At 46.1% G+C, this 15,084-nt stretch overlaps 1 protein-coding gene across 1 annotated transcript in view; it reads left to right on the top strand.

Moving 5' to 3' along the window:
- The first annotated feature begins 492 nt into the window (after positions 1-492).
- The window catches only part of STX18 (syntaxin 18), a 308,804-nt gene continuing 294,212 nt past the window's right edge, over positions 493-15,084 (top strand). Inside the window, exon 1 of the mRNA XM_063923349.1 lies at positions 493-745. Coding sequence (XP_063779419.1) covers positions 518-745 — 228 coding nt within the window. The 5' untranslated portion in view covers positions 493-517. The remainder of the gene's footprint in view (positions 746-15,084) is intronic.

The following is a 15,084-nucleotide window of genomic DNA, read 5'->3' as shown; positions in this document are numbered from 1 at the left end:
CTCTCACTGTGCATCATACTTGCCTACCTGACCCTCTCCATGAGGGAGAAAATGCTCTGTTCCTGGACTTTCCTGGTAATGAATGATTGCCATCACCTGTGGTGAGCTAGTTAATTGATAAGAAAGGTGTTTCACCACAGGTGATGGCAATCATACATTACCAGGAAAGTCCAGGAACAGAGCATTTTCTCCCTCATGGAGAGGGTCAGGTAGGCAAGTATGCGTGTGCAAGCATGTTGGAGACGTGACATATTTTAGCAGATTATTATATAATGTATGAAACTGTCCATAATAATAATAATAATAATAATAATATTAATAATAATAATAAATTAATTATTATTATTACCACCATTATAATCATTACCATCATCCTCATCATAATAATTTTTCAACTGGAATACAATGGAAATCATGAATCACTCTCGCAATCATCCCTGTTATCTGTCTAACTCTATCCATGCAGTGGCCGCTACTAAACCAACTGATCTGGGAACTCACGAGGGGCGGAACCCGGATGCCAGTCGCTCGCCCCCAGTGGGAAGCATTTCGGCGCTGCACACAAGCTGGTGATGACGCGGCGCCCGGTGTAAAGATGGCGGCTGATATTACCTTGCTCTTCAGAGCCAGCGTGAAAACCGTGAAGACTCGGAACAAGGCGCTCGGGGTGTCCCTGCCGGAGACTGACATACTGAGGAGGAGCCGCCCTGCCCGGGGGGAGTTCAGCGGGAAAGCTCGGGACGTGGTGAGTGACAGCTGCTGCCAGGACCTGAGTGTCACAGCTGGGCAGCCCATGCCTCTCCAGCTGGGATGGCACTACAGGTACCAGCCACGAGATGTCAGCTGGTTTAGGAGCATGGTGCATATTGTAGTCCCTGGAAGGGTTTTCCTGCCTGCCAGGTGTGTCGGCCCCTGGGCAGCCATGGGGCTATGTACAGTATGTGGCAGAGGGACACTTGCTGTAGTAGCCCAGCAGTGACTGTGCCAGAGTGTCCAGCTGCTGTGTAGTGACAGCTCCAGAGCCGGCCCTAACCAATATGATACCCTAGGCAAAATTTTGGCTGGTGCCCCCTAGCACCACCACCGCTGGTTCCGCCTCTGACCTTGCCCCTCTTTACCAGCACCATCACCCTTCACCTATAGCAGTCCTTATTTTGGTGTTTGTACCCCCTAAATTTTAAATAGGAACAGTTCGCACATTTGGCGCACAGCCCAAAAAGGGGTGTATTTTTGCTGGCAAGGAGCATGGCCACACAATAACCCCAATTCCAATTACGCCACACAGTTCTGCAACTTTATTCACATTTGATCATGCGATAGTGTCCATAATTTATATTACATCCCACAGTTATATCACTTTACCTTATAAACGTTACTCCTCACAGTAGAGCCCCTTATTCACATTACATCACACTGAATTGCTCCTTACTCACATTACACCACACTCTATTGCTCTTTATTCACATTAGATGACACAGTAGTGCCCTTTCTATATGCAACTCCACTTAGTAGAACACCTTATATACATAATGCCACACATTAATAATGCATTTATACACATAAATCCACACAGGAATGCCCCATACACATATGAGACACATTAATGTCCTTATAAATGTAATGCGCCTTACATATTATGACAACCTTTATTAATGCCCTTTTACACATAATGTCCCTTACACATATGTTGCACATTATTAATGCCCTTATACACATAATGACACACACAGTGCCCCCTACACATTTGCTGCACATTATTAGCGCCCCTATACACATAATGACACACATACAGTAGTACTCTGTTACACATATGCCACACATTATTAATGCCCTTATACACATAATGACACACACAGTGCCCCTTACACATATGTTGCACATTATTAATGCATTTTTACATGACACACATAATGCTCCTTACACATATTCTGAACACTATTGCACAACCAACCCACTCACATGCACACAGCACTCACACTGCCACTAACACTGTGACCTCCACCTCTGCTTGGATACAGATGTGTCCTCATAAATCTTGCCTCAATGCTAAAGTCGGGCGCCTTTTTTTATGAAAATGCATCTTATTTACATTGGTATGTGGCTAGGATGCACAAGCAGCTTCTGCTGATTAAAATGATATGCAGCATGCCTATATACTGTGTGAGTGTATCACAGTGACTGTATCTGCATATGAAATGCTACACACAGAATATAGGCATGCCGCATATCATTTTAATCAGCAGAAGCTGCTGATGCCCCTAGGCATATCAAATGCCCTAGGCAATTGCCTAGTTTGCCTATGCATATGGCCGGCTCTGGACAGCTCCCAGTGCATAGTCTTACAGACAGACTGATAATGATAATAAGGTCCTTTTAATCGTGACTTTATTTTCACCTATTATCTCACTTTCAACCAGGAAGGCTTCATTCAACATTTTATGTATTGATGTTAATACACACATAGTTTGTCACTGACTAGTTGGATACAGTTGACAGAATTACTATAACTGCAGCTATTTCCCATATGCAATGGCTAACTCAGTGGGTTAGGCATGTTAAGCCTCTTAAGGGCCCTACACACTGGGCGATGTTAGCGATTTTATCTACCAACGATATTATTGATGGCCGATTTCTTTCCGCCAGCGATTTTTGCTTACACACTGGACGATATCGATGGGCAATTTGAATGAGATGAGGGTACATACATCTATATCGTCCATATTGACTTGCCCATCGGGGACGCTCATCGTTGATGCATACACACTGAACAATATGAACAATTTATCATTCATTTTTTAACAATATCGATCATTGTTATCGCAAAGTGCGTAGGGCCCGTTACACACTGGGCAATAACAGTGGATGATATGAAAAATAATGATCTTTCTTAAAAAAGATCTATCGTTCATATTGTCCCGTGTGTATGCCTGAACGATGAACGAGGCGTGCACCCGTGGGTTGTTCCTGTTCGTCTATGGACTATCGAACATGCAGCTCAACTTTTACTACATCATTGAGCTGCATGTTGGGGAAATGTGGGCGATGACTTCACTGAACGATATAGTGTGTATGCGCTATACCACTGAACAATATAGTGTTCAGCGATATAGCGCTAGTCGCTCATTAGGGGAATGGTGCCCAGTGTGTACGGTGCTTTTGGGTGACAGTGAACCATATTGACGATGCAGTTTTGAAGTTCATCTGAGGCTAATGGTAATGTCGACATTTATGTCAACTGTTGACATTACGATTGCATATGGCTTCCTTTGTAGGGTTAGATTGCTGTATGGCGGCTAAGGAGGCAGTTTGGGAATCTTAAAAATAATGGTTTGGAGACATTTTTGGGGGGGGGTTCTTGTTGTATGAGGGTGGGAATGCTACAGTACGCGCCGCTCTATAATCAAAAATAAGGCAGCAAGTTATAATGGAAGAGGGGGTGATGTATCAAACCTTAGAGAGGTACAATACCAATCAGCCTCTGTTATTTATTTCAAACAATACCTGTAAAATGACAGCTACAAACTGTTAAGTTTGTACTTTATCTCTCTCCAGATTTTGATACATTTCCCCCAAAATGAGCAGAAGGTTCTGGGGGACTGATATAGGGTGAGGTATATAAACAGTTGCATAAAAACTGCCATCCAGTCCAACTGCCTTTGCAGACTCGCTAGCAATTGGTCTGCTGCAATGTATCAATATAGTCTTACCAGGACCGTACCTCCTGTAAATGGCTGTCCTTGCGAAGTCATCACTTTCCCAAAAGGTGTAATACACATGTGCTGCCATGATGTTCTTAGAATATTGCTGGCTGTGACCCATTGGCAGTGGAAGCTGGAGCTGAGATAATGGATTGGTAGTCTTATCTGTGCAAGAATATACAGAGCATTACCAAACAATGAAGTATGAGACATTCGCCAATGATTTTTTACATTGCAGCAGATATTTTAGAGACTGCCTTCCCACTGGGTTTCATGGTAGAGGATATGGTCAACTCTGGTTAGAACAAGTAGCCGCAGAACAAGGTATAGTGGCCCTCATTCCGAGTTGATTGCTCGCCGTGCCCTGGGAGTGTATCTTAGCTTAGCAGAAGTGCGAACGAAAGGTTAGCAGAACTGCGCATACAAATTTTCATGCACTTTCTGAGCAGCTCGAAACTTACTCCTACCTTGCGATCACTGCAGACTGTTTAGTTCCTGGTTTGATGTCACAAACACGCCCTGCCACTCCCCCGTTTTTATCAGGCACGCCTGCGTTTTTCAGCACACTCCCTGAAAACGCTCAGTTTTCGCCCAGAAACACCCACTTTCTGTCAATCACACAACGATCAGCAGTGCGACTGAAAAGCGTCGCTCGACCGTGTGTAAAACTGCATAGTTTTGTGTAAAAGTACTTTGCACCTGCGCATGCGTACGGGCCGCAGTACGCACAAGTGCCGCTTTTTCAACTAATTGCCGCGCTGCGAACGAAATCAGCTAGCGATCAACTCGGAATGAGGGCCATTGCTAGGGAGTGTTTAAAATGTGAGACTACCAGATCAGGACGGAAATATGTACAACTTACTCAGAGGAGGTGTCAGGGAAGGAGAAACTTGTTGAGATAGAATATTACCAAGACTTCTGTGGACTGAAGAGGCTTTGTTGAGAATAGAGGGATAGCTTGCAGGTTATTAATCAGGTGATAGCCGAAGACAGCGAGAAAGCAGTGCTACGGAATGTTGATATAACTCAAGATGATAATGAGGAGCTTAAGGAGCAAGATGGAGAAATGTTTAAAGAATTGGTCAGGTGATCCAGGGGATGATTGATCATAACAGTATTGCAGATAGTTTGATGGATACATCTGTGAAGAGCCGCCTCAGAGAATTAGGAATGCATAAAGAGAGCAAATGAGGCGTCCAACCTCACCTTGTAAGCTCCCAAGCCTGGAGGTGTGGGTGAAGTGGAGCCTTACATGTGAGGGCTGCAGGAGGTGTTGGTGTGTGATTGTGTGGTGGGGCAAACATAGGTGTCCATTGAATTTGTTCCTAAGGTGATCTCCATAGGTCACCATAGAGCTTGGAAAAAAAAAAAAGTGTGATGTAATAATTTAAACAGCAAACCATTTATGTGTGGTAGGGTTATATATTAGTTTGCTGTTTGGATGATGTTATGGTGGCAATGTGCATATATACTGCGGTTACTTCTACATTATTGTGGGTCATGGCTAGTTTGTAGTCCTGCTCTAGCTTGTAGTGTATGTTGCTATTCTTAGCAGTATGCCTTTTGCTTTAGGCGTGTCGGAGGAAAACGGAACACCCGGAGTAAAACTCACATAAACATGTGAGAACGTGCAAACTCCACACAGATACAGCTTTGGTCAGGGGATGGGGGCCCGCCGAGCTGGAGCAGGGTCCAGTGAGTCAACGACACGGCGATTACTAAAGCCAGTACAATCCATTGTTTTGTGAGTGCAGGCTTATTCCTTTCTCTACCTACATTACCTGATGCTTCCCGCCCTCCCCACTGCTCACATATGTATCGCAATCCCAGCTGCCCATCCTCCTTATCTAGGTTTGTGCTACCTCCCTCGCAGTAGTAGCATCTGTTGTGGCTCACTCCCAAGCTTCCACTGCGAGATATATAATATATAATATATATATATATTTATTACACACACATTGAGTATCCCTTATTCAAAATCACACATTTTTTGTTCCCCCTACTGAGATAATGACACAGATATAATATATTTATATGTACACATAATGTATATGTCATTATCTCGGTAGAGGACCCAAAAATGTGGGCTTTTGGATAGACTTGAACTTTTCATTGCGTAATAATCAGCTCCAGGCGATATGTTATCATCTATATGACTGACTTCCTCTGTCAGGAAGGGAAGAATGTTGTAGAGAGAACTTACCGCTGAGGATGAGTTCAGCTTTCTTCAAAATGTCATTCTCTGCATATACCCCACCCCCAGACAGAAGTGTTTCAGAGCTGGCCGAATAGCCAGTGCCATGGGCGGTTGGCCTGGTGTAACCAATCGCGTTAAACTGTCTGAGAACAGGAGCATGTGTGCCTTGTGTTTCACATTAAATCTCAAGTGGGACCTGATTACATTTGGGATTCGGTGGGGCTTTGATGTCCCCCGGAAGAGCTACATCTTTCCTTTTTGAGACATCCTGTCTGCATGCCCGTTTTTGCTTTATCTGAGGGATATCGGCTGATTTAGCTATTTATCCCTCTCCTGGTGATTTTCCAGATGTAATTTAATTAGAATGCTAAATACGAATTTGAGTTGAAGCAATAGTGCACATTAACAAACTGGAGGATGTCTTTCTCTCTACTGGTATCATTTCATTATGTTTCAGCTTTTAAGGAAAGCGATTGCTTAATCTAATTTTCTGACCTGGTGGGGAAAAGTGTTCCAAAAAATGTCCTAGTGACTGACTTACTCATCACCCCTCCCCCAGCAAGCAGAACTGTGGGAGTCTCGTGCCAGGCCCCCCACCCCCCCCCACCACACCACCGTGTTTGTGAGTACTCTGCCCCTTCCCACATAGCAGCTCCTCTCCTGACACTGATAGAAACATGATAACACATAGCTTGCTGGATTGTAAATGGGAATGTGGGAATAGATTCCAGAGCTGCATTGTAGGTGGAGGAGCTTCTCCCAATTTGCTTGAGTCTCTGAGATGATGGCACCCTCTACTTTGATACTTGACCGTTTACAGTAATAGACTGCCGGGCTTTTACCAGCTGTCAGTGATGTGTACACTTACGGAATACAGGGCGTGCCAGTTCGATGTATTGGCAAATTAATCATTTGGTAAAAGGAGTTGTAATTGCACAGTACCACCAATGGCTAGATTCATAAGACATTAGTAAAGGTCTCTTTCCTTCCCCCCCCCCCCCCCCCCCCTTCCCCCATCACTTGGAAAATACCTATGTGGATATCGGGTGTGGTATGTCGGATAGAATAGACTTAGGTCGACAGTGTCTAGGTCGACCACTGTTGGTCGACATGGTTTCTAGATCGACAGAGACTCTAGATCCACATGAGTTTTTCAAATTTTTTTTGGTGTAATTTTCTTCGTAGAGTGACGGGGAACCCCAATTTGTGCACCGTGTTCCCTCGCATGGCTCGCTTTGCGCGCCATGCTTCGAGCAAGGTGCCTTGCTGCGCTCGGCACAGGTTACCGTTCCCAATTGTAGTCCACATGGATCGTAAAGTATAAAAAAGTTCCAAAAAATGAAAAAATAAATAATATAAAATAAATGTGAAACTCATGTCGACCTTTTGTCATGTCGACCTAGAGTCCCTGTCGACCTAGGAACCATTTCAACCTACTTACTGTCGACCTAGAGACCGGATCCCCTGGATATCTTAGTTTTTGGAAAATAACTAAGGGGTCTATTTACTGGGTGTAGTATGTTATGCCGGCGGTCGGGCTCCCGGCGGCCAGCATACCGGCACCGGAATCCCGACCGCCGGCATACCGACAGCTGGTCGAGCGCAAATGAGCCCCGTGCGGGCTTGCTGCGCTCACCACGCTGCGGACACGGTGGCGCGCAATGCTATCTATTCTCCCTCCAGGGATGTTGTGGACCCCCAAGAGTGAGAAAAGCTGGCGGTCGGGATTCCGGCGCCAGTATGCTGGTCGTCGGGATTCCGTCCACCTGCAAACTGAAGACCGCCCCTATTTACTAAGCCTTGGGTGGAGATAAAGTGGATGGAGATAAAGTACCAGCCAATCAGCTCCTAACTGTCATCTTTCAAACCCAGTGACTTGACAGTTAGGTGATTGGCTGGTACTTTATCTCCATCCACTTTATCTCCATCGAAGGCTTAGTAAATAGACCCTTAAGTCTGCTTCTTTCATTTGGACCGCTGTTTTAAATCTCCTGCTGCCTAGTTTAGACGACCAACCAAGCAGCAGGTTGAAGCGGAAGGCGTGCAGCCGGCGAGTCAGTGACGTCCCTGTATGGAGTGTAACGTGCAAAATGCACCCACTTAACTATATACAGTGAGACCTGATGTCTAGCATGTCTAAGGTCCTTTTTCAGGATAAAAAGGCTGCACTCACTTGTGCGCGGTTGGCAACATCCTATTCACTCGGCCTTTTCCATCCCTTCATCTCATTTAAATCTGTTTCTCTCCATGTTGGTAGAAATGCACACATACTCTGCAAAGAATGCCCCCAAACAACCTGCTCTTCTCACCAGTCAGTGCAAATTATTACTTTTGTTCCTGCCTGTGTTCCCATCTTGACAAGTCATTGCATCAGTTGCTGTTGGTTTTTACAATAGCCATCTAGACAGGCGTATGTCTGATGTTGTGAAAGAGTGCAGATTATGTACAGATGCAGGTCTAATCTACCAAATTCAATTAATCCCATTATTTGTAGCAACAATAGTATGAAATTCCCAGTCTAGAATTTGTTTAATTGACTGTTAAATGTTACACACATTTGGGGTTTTCCTGTCAGCGACTGACGCTTTCTGTGCAGCAGTGCTACTATAAGGTCTCCTACTCCTGATATTAGAATATTGTTTGTACTGTTACCATGCCCTTTGTCAGTTTTGCTTGCATTGTATTGTACTCGTGATCTCTTAAACATTAGTCAAGTGCTTGTGTTTCCGAACATTCCAAAATATCAGTATAGGGACTCTAGTCAGTAGATTGTGAGGCTGTAATCAAAGTATTAAGTAGAAAGGTTAGTACTGAATACTATTATAATTGTACTGGCCAGCACAAATTCAATTAGCCACAGGGTTTGCCGCACGGCTAATTGTCTGCCTGGACCTATTCAATTAGCTCTGTATCCCCGTGCGTTAAGCCCCATAGGGTGCCTTAGGAACTGTGAGAAAAATCTGTGTAGAAATGGTCCCTCAGGGGCTTAACACACGGGGAACCTATAGATTCCAGCACTTATTGTGGACTCTATGGGTTAGGAAAATGTAACAATTAATTGAATAGCTCTGGGCGCTAAATACATGGCATTACCCATGGGTAATTAAATGTGCCCCGTCTAGTAGCAAATCCTGATGAATACCCTCTCTAACCTACCATAAAACAATCTTAAAGTTTCAGTATATTGGCTTCTGTGCATCCTCTTACTATTTTAATGACCATTTTTTAACAGCTTTTTGCAAAAGTATACTTTTCATGAATAGTTTCTGGTTAAATTGTCATTGAGAAAATTAGGTTTTAAACAATTTGACTCCATTATGGCGCCAGATTCCTTAAATTACCACCACTCCAAAGAAAAGTTTTCTTCAGTGTCATCATTCTTTCCACCTCAAGAAATATAATCTCGTTGGGTCTTACACTACGGAACGTTTTGTAATGTATGTTCTCCTTTACAGTGGAATTTAGCAATTTTGTACCCTGCAAGCACTTTCCACTTAGATACCCATAGACAGTATCCAGTTTTGGAGTCATTATTTCCCGTGGGAGTATGGAGTAGTCAGAACTAATTGTGTTACTTTACTGCTAGAGAAAATGCTTTTTGTCTTCTGTTACCAAAGCATGAATGTACACTTAATTGCCAGATGTTTAGTTCTGCTGTTTGATTTGTGCAACGTTAGGTGGAGTTGGAGGAAGAATCCTCTAGTGAAGTTTGTGTGTATTTATACAGTGTCATTATGAGTTTTCCTAATCAAATTGTGTAAACAGATAGTTTGCAGGGATTATTAATACAGGCTGCCAGATACTCTGTACTCCGTAAATCACACCAAATATAGCCACGTCCTTAATTTCCCTTTTGAAGCATCTTTTAAATACATAAAATTGCATTTAATTTGATCTTATTTAAGAACCTCGTTACTTATAGGAAAGCCAAGGCGGTGAAGGAAAGCATGTTGTTCTTTTGCATTGACTAGAGCTCGCCTTGAGTCCTATTGGAGAAAAGCGCTATATAAATAAAATGATTCTTGATTATTATCTGGTTCACAGTCTTAAGCATCAGGTTGAGCATACTGTAGAGTCTATTAACTAAAGGTTCCCACACAAATGATGCAATGTCGGTAAGTATTTACCTCCAGCTCCCCGGCTGTACTGGACAAACAATATCGCGCAAAGTGTTCATTTTTGACAAACAAACAACGAACGTTATGTACCAAATTGCAAACGAGATTGCCAGATCTTCCTTGCAGTAGGGAAGATCTGAAGATACGACAAGCGAACCGCGGGGCCGTGCATCGGATCGTTATCGTTCCTGGAAATTGCACAAAATGTATCGTTCCAATGCGTTAAAAAATTGTGCATAAAATCATTTACTATGTGGGCCCCTTGAGTCATGGAGAGAGATAAAAGGTGGTTAGACAGGTGGCTACCCACCATGTTTCAGGTCACAGCGTCACGCAGCCGCCGCGGCATGCCCCGCAAACGGTCCGGACACTACTGCATTGTCTGGAACTTTCCCCCACCAAACGTGTGTCGATGCCCCTTTAATGCCGCCACGATGCCCCCTCCCGCACCTGTCGATGAGATGCCGTCGTGTGTGCACACTTCACCGGGCTTCAGCCGCAGCAGCATCCTGATAATGTCTATTTCTCTGACGTCCTAAGTGGATGCTGGGACTCCGTAAGGACCATGGGGATTAGCGGCTCCGCAGGAGACTGGGCACAACTAAAGAAAGCTTTAGGACTACCTGGTGTGCACTGGCTCCTCCCACTAAGACCCTCCTCCAGACCTCAGTTAGATTCTTGTGCCCGGCTGAGCTGGATGCACACTAGGGGCTCTCCTGAGCTCCTAGAAAGAAAGTATATTTTAGGTTTTTTATTTTACAGTGAGATCTGCTGGCAACAGACTCACTGCAGCGAGGGACTAAGGGGAGAAGAAGCGAACCTACCTAACTGGTGGTAGCTTGGGCTTCTTAGGCTACTGGACACCATTAGCTCCAGAGGGATTGACCGCATGGAACCGGCCATTGATGTTCGGTCCCGGAGCCGCGCCGCCGGCCCCCTTACAGAGCCAGAAGCAAGAAGTGTTCCGGAAAATCGGCGGCAGAAGACTTCAGTCTTCACCAAGGTAGCGCACAGCACTGCAGCTGTGCGCCATTGCTCCTCATGCACACCTCACACTCCGGTCACTGATGGGTGCAGGGCGCTGGGGGGGGGGGGGCGCCCTGAGCAGCAATATAAACACCTTGTCTGGCAAAATCATCACAATATATAGCCCCAGAGGCTATATATGTGATAAATACCCCTGCCAGAATCCATAAAAAAGCGGGAGAAAAGTCTGCGAAAAAGGGGCGGAGCTATCTCCCTCAGCACACTGGCGCCATTTTCTCTTCACAGTGCAGCTGGAAGACAGCTCCCCAGGCTCTCCCCTGTAGTTTTCAGGCTCAAAGGGTTAAAAAGAGAGGGGGGGCACTAAATTTAGGCGCAATATTGTTTATACAAGCAGCTATTGGGGGAAAAATCACTCAGTTATAGTGTTAATCCCTGCATTATATAGCGCTCTGGTGTGTGCTGGCATACTCTCTCTCTGTCTCCCCAAAGGACTTTGTGGGGTCCTGTCCTCAGTCAGAGCATTCCCTGTGTGTGTGCTGTGTGTCGGTACGGCTGTGTCGACATGTGGGATGAGGAAGGTTACGTGGAGGTGGAGCAGAGGCCGATAAATGTGATGTCGCCCCCTGTGGGGCCGACACCAGAGTGGATGGATAGGTGGAAGGTATTAACCGACAATGTCAACTCCTTACATAGAAGGCTGGATGACGTAAAACAGCTGTGGGACAGCCGGCTTCTCAGCCCGCGCCTGCCCAGGCGTCTCAAAGGCCATCAGGGGCGCAAAAAAGCGCCCCTTACCTCAGATGGCAGACACAGATGTCGACACGGAGTCTGACTCCAGTGTCGACGAGGTTGAGACACATACACAATCCACTAGGAACATCCGTTACATGATCTCGGCAATGAAAAATGTGTTACGCATTTCTGACATGAACCCAAGTACCACATAAAAAGGGTTTTATTTTTGGGGAGAAAAAGCAGGCAGTGTTTTGTTCCCCCATCAGATGAATGAATGAAGTGTGTAAAGTAGCCTGGGTTCCCCCGATAAGAAACTGGTAATTTATAAAAAGTTACTGATGGCGTACCCTTTCCCGCCAGAGGATAGGTCATGTTGGGAGATATCCCTTAGGGTGGATAAGGCGCTCACACATTTGTCAAAAAAGGTGGCACTGCCGTCTTAGGATATGGCCACCTTGAAGGAGCCTGCTGATAAAAAGCAGGAGGCTATCCTGAAGTCTGTATATACACACTCAGGTTATATACTGAGACCTGCAATTACCTCAGCATAAATAGTGCTGCTGCAGCGTGGTCTGATACCCAGTCAGATAATACTAATACTCTAAGACAGGGATAATAGTTTGCTAACATAGAGCATATTAAAGACGTCGTCTTAGATATAAAGTATGCACAGAGGGATATTTGCCGGCTGGCATCCAGAATTAATGCAATGTCCATTCTGCCAGGAGGGTATTAGAAACCCGGCAGTGGACAGGTGATGCTGCCTATAAAAGGCACATGGAGATTCTGCCTTATAAGGGTGAGGAATTGTTTGGGGATGGTCTCTGGGACCTCGTATCCACAGCAACAGCTGGGAAGAAAAAATTTTACCTCAGGTTTCCTCACAGCCTAAGAAAGCACTGTATTTTCAGGTACAGTCCTTTCGGCTTCAGAAAAGCAAGCGGGTCAAAGGCGCTTCCTTTCTGCACAGAGACAAGGGAAGAAGGAAAAAGCTGCACCAGCAGCCAGTTCCCAGGATCAAAAATCTTCCCCCGCTTCCTCTGAGTCCACCGCATGACGTTGGGGCTCCACAGGTGGAGACAGGTGCGGTAGGGGCGCGTCTCGGGAACTTCAGGGACCAGTGGGCTTGCCCACAGGTGGATCCCTAGGTTCTGCAAATAGTATCACAGGGATACAGGCTGGAGTTCGAGGCGGATACAGGCTGGAGTTCGAGGCGACTCCCCCTCGCCGTTACCTCACATCAGCCTTGCCTGCTGCCCTCGGAGAAAGGTAGTACTGGCGGCAATTCACAAGCTGTACTTCCAGCAGGTGAAATCAAGGTACCCCTCCTTCAACAAGGCCGGGGTTACTATTCCAAAATGTTGTGGTACCGAAACCAGACGGTTCGGTGAGACCCATTCTAAAATTGAAAGCCTTGAACACTTATATACGAAGGTTCAAGTTCAAAATGGAATCGCTCAGGGCGATTATTGCAAGCCTGGAGAATTTCATGGTATCACTGGACATCAAGGATGCTTACCTGCATGTCCCTATTTACCCTCTTCACCAGGAGTACCTCAAAATTGTGGTACAGGATTGTCATTACCAATTCCAGACGTTGCCGTTGGTCTGTCCCCGGCACCGAGGTATTTACCAAGGTAATGGCCGAAATAATTATCCCGTACTTGGACGATCTCCTTATAAAGGCGAGGTCCAGGGAGCAGTTGTTCGGCGGAGTAGCACTATCTCGGGAAGTGCTACAACAGCACGGCTGGATTCTGAATATTCCAAAGTCGCAGCTGGTTCCTACGACGCGTCTACTGTTCCTGGGTATGGTACTGGACACAGAACAGGATAAAAAGGGTTTCTCCCGGAGGAGAAGTCCAAGGAGTTGTCGTCTCTAGACAGAGACCTCCTAATACGTATACAGGTGTCGGTGCATCAATGCACGCGAGCCCTGGGAAGGATGGTAGCTTCTTACGAAGAAATTCCATTCGCCAGGTCCCATGCAAGGATTTTCCAGTGGGATCTGTTGGACAAGTGGTCCGGGTCGCATCTTCAGATGCATAGGCGGATAACCCTGTCTCCAAGGGCCAGGGTGTCGCTGTTGTGGTGGCTGCAGAGTGCTCATCTTCTAGGGGGCTGCAGATTCGGCTTACAGGACTGGGTCCTGGTGACCACGGATGCCAGCCTTCGAGGCTGGGGGGCAGTCACACAGGGAAGAAACTTCCAAGGCTATGGAAAAGTCAGGAGACTTCCCTACACATAAATATTCTGGAACTAAGGGCCATTTACAATGCCCTAAGTCAGGCTAGACCCCTGCTTCAACACCGGCCGGTGCTGATCCAGTCAGACAACATCACGGCGGTCGCTCATGTAAACCGACAGGGTGGCACAAGAAGTAGGATGGCGATGGCAGAAGCCACAAGGATTCTCCGATGGGCGGAAAATCATGTGTTAGCACTGTCAGCAGTGTTCATTCCCGGAGTGGACAACTGAGAAGCAGACTTTCTCAGAAGACACGACCTCCACCCGGGAGAGTGGGGACTTCATCCAGAAGTTTTCCGAATGAGCCACAGGTGGACATGATGGCGTCCCGCCTCAACAAAAAGCTACAAAGATATTGCGCCAGGTCAAGGGACCCTCAGGTGATAGCTGTGGACGCTCTGGTAACACCGTGGGTGTACCAGTCGGTGTATGTGTTCCCTTCTCTGCCTCTCTTACCCAGGGTAATGAGAATAATAAGAAGGAGAGGAGTAAGAACTATACTCATTGTTCCGGGTTGGCCAAGAAGAGCTTGGTAACCAGAACTCCAAGAAATGATCTCAGAGGACCCATGGCCTCTGCCGCTCAGACAGGACCTGCTGCAGCAGGGGGCCTGTCTGTTCCAAGACGTACCGCGGCTGCGTTTGACGGCATGGCGGTTAAACGCCGGATCCTGAAGGAAAAGGGCATTCCGGAGGAAGTTATCCCTACGCTATTTAAAGCTAGGAAAGAAGTGAACGCAAACCATTATCATCGCATATGGTGGAAATATGTTGCGTGCTGTGAGGCCAGGAAGGCCCCAAAGGAGAAATTTCAGCTAGGTCGATTTCTGCACTTCCTACAGTCAGAGGTGACTATGGGCCTAAAATTGGGTTCCATGAAGGTCCAGATTTCGGCTCTATCGATTTTCTTCCAAAATAGAACTGGCTTCACTGCCTGAAGTTCGGACTTTTGTTAAGGGAGTGCTGCATAGTCAGCCCCCGTTTGTGCCTCAAGTGGCACCGTGGGATCTCAACGTGGTGTTGGATTTCCTGAAGTCGCATTGGGTTTAGCCACTTGAATCCGTGGAGCTACAATACCTCACGAGGAAAGTGGTCATGCTGTG

The sequence above is a fragment of the Pseudophryne corroboree genome, chromosome 1 (genome assembly GCF_028390025.1).
Source record: "Pseudophryne corroboree isolate aPseCor3 chromosome 1, aPseCor3.hap2, whole genome shotgun sequence".
NCBI classification, from domain to species: domain Eukaryota; kingdom Metazoa; phylum Chordata; class Amphibia; order Anura; family Myobatrachidae; genus Pseudophryne; species Pseudophryne corroboree.
Note: the sequence above shows the minus strand (reverse complement) of the source record. Positions and strands in the feature narration are given on the sequence as shown.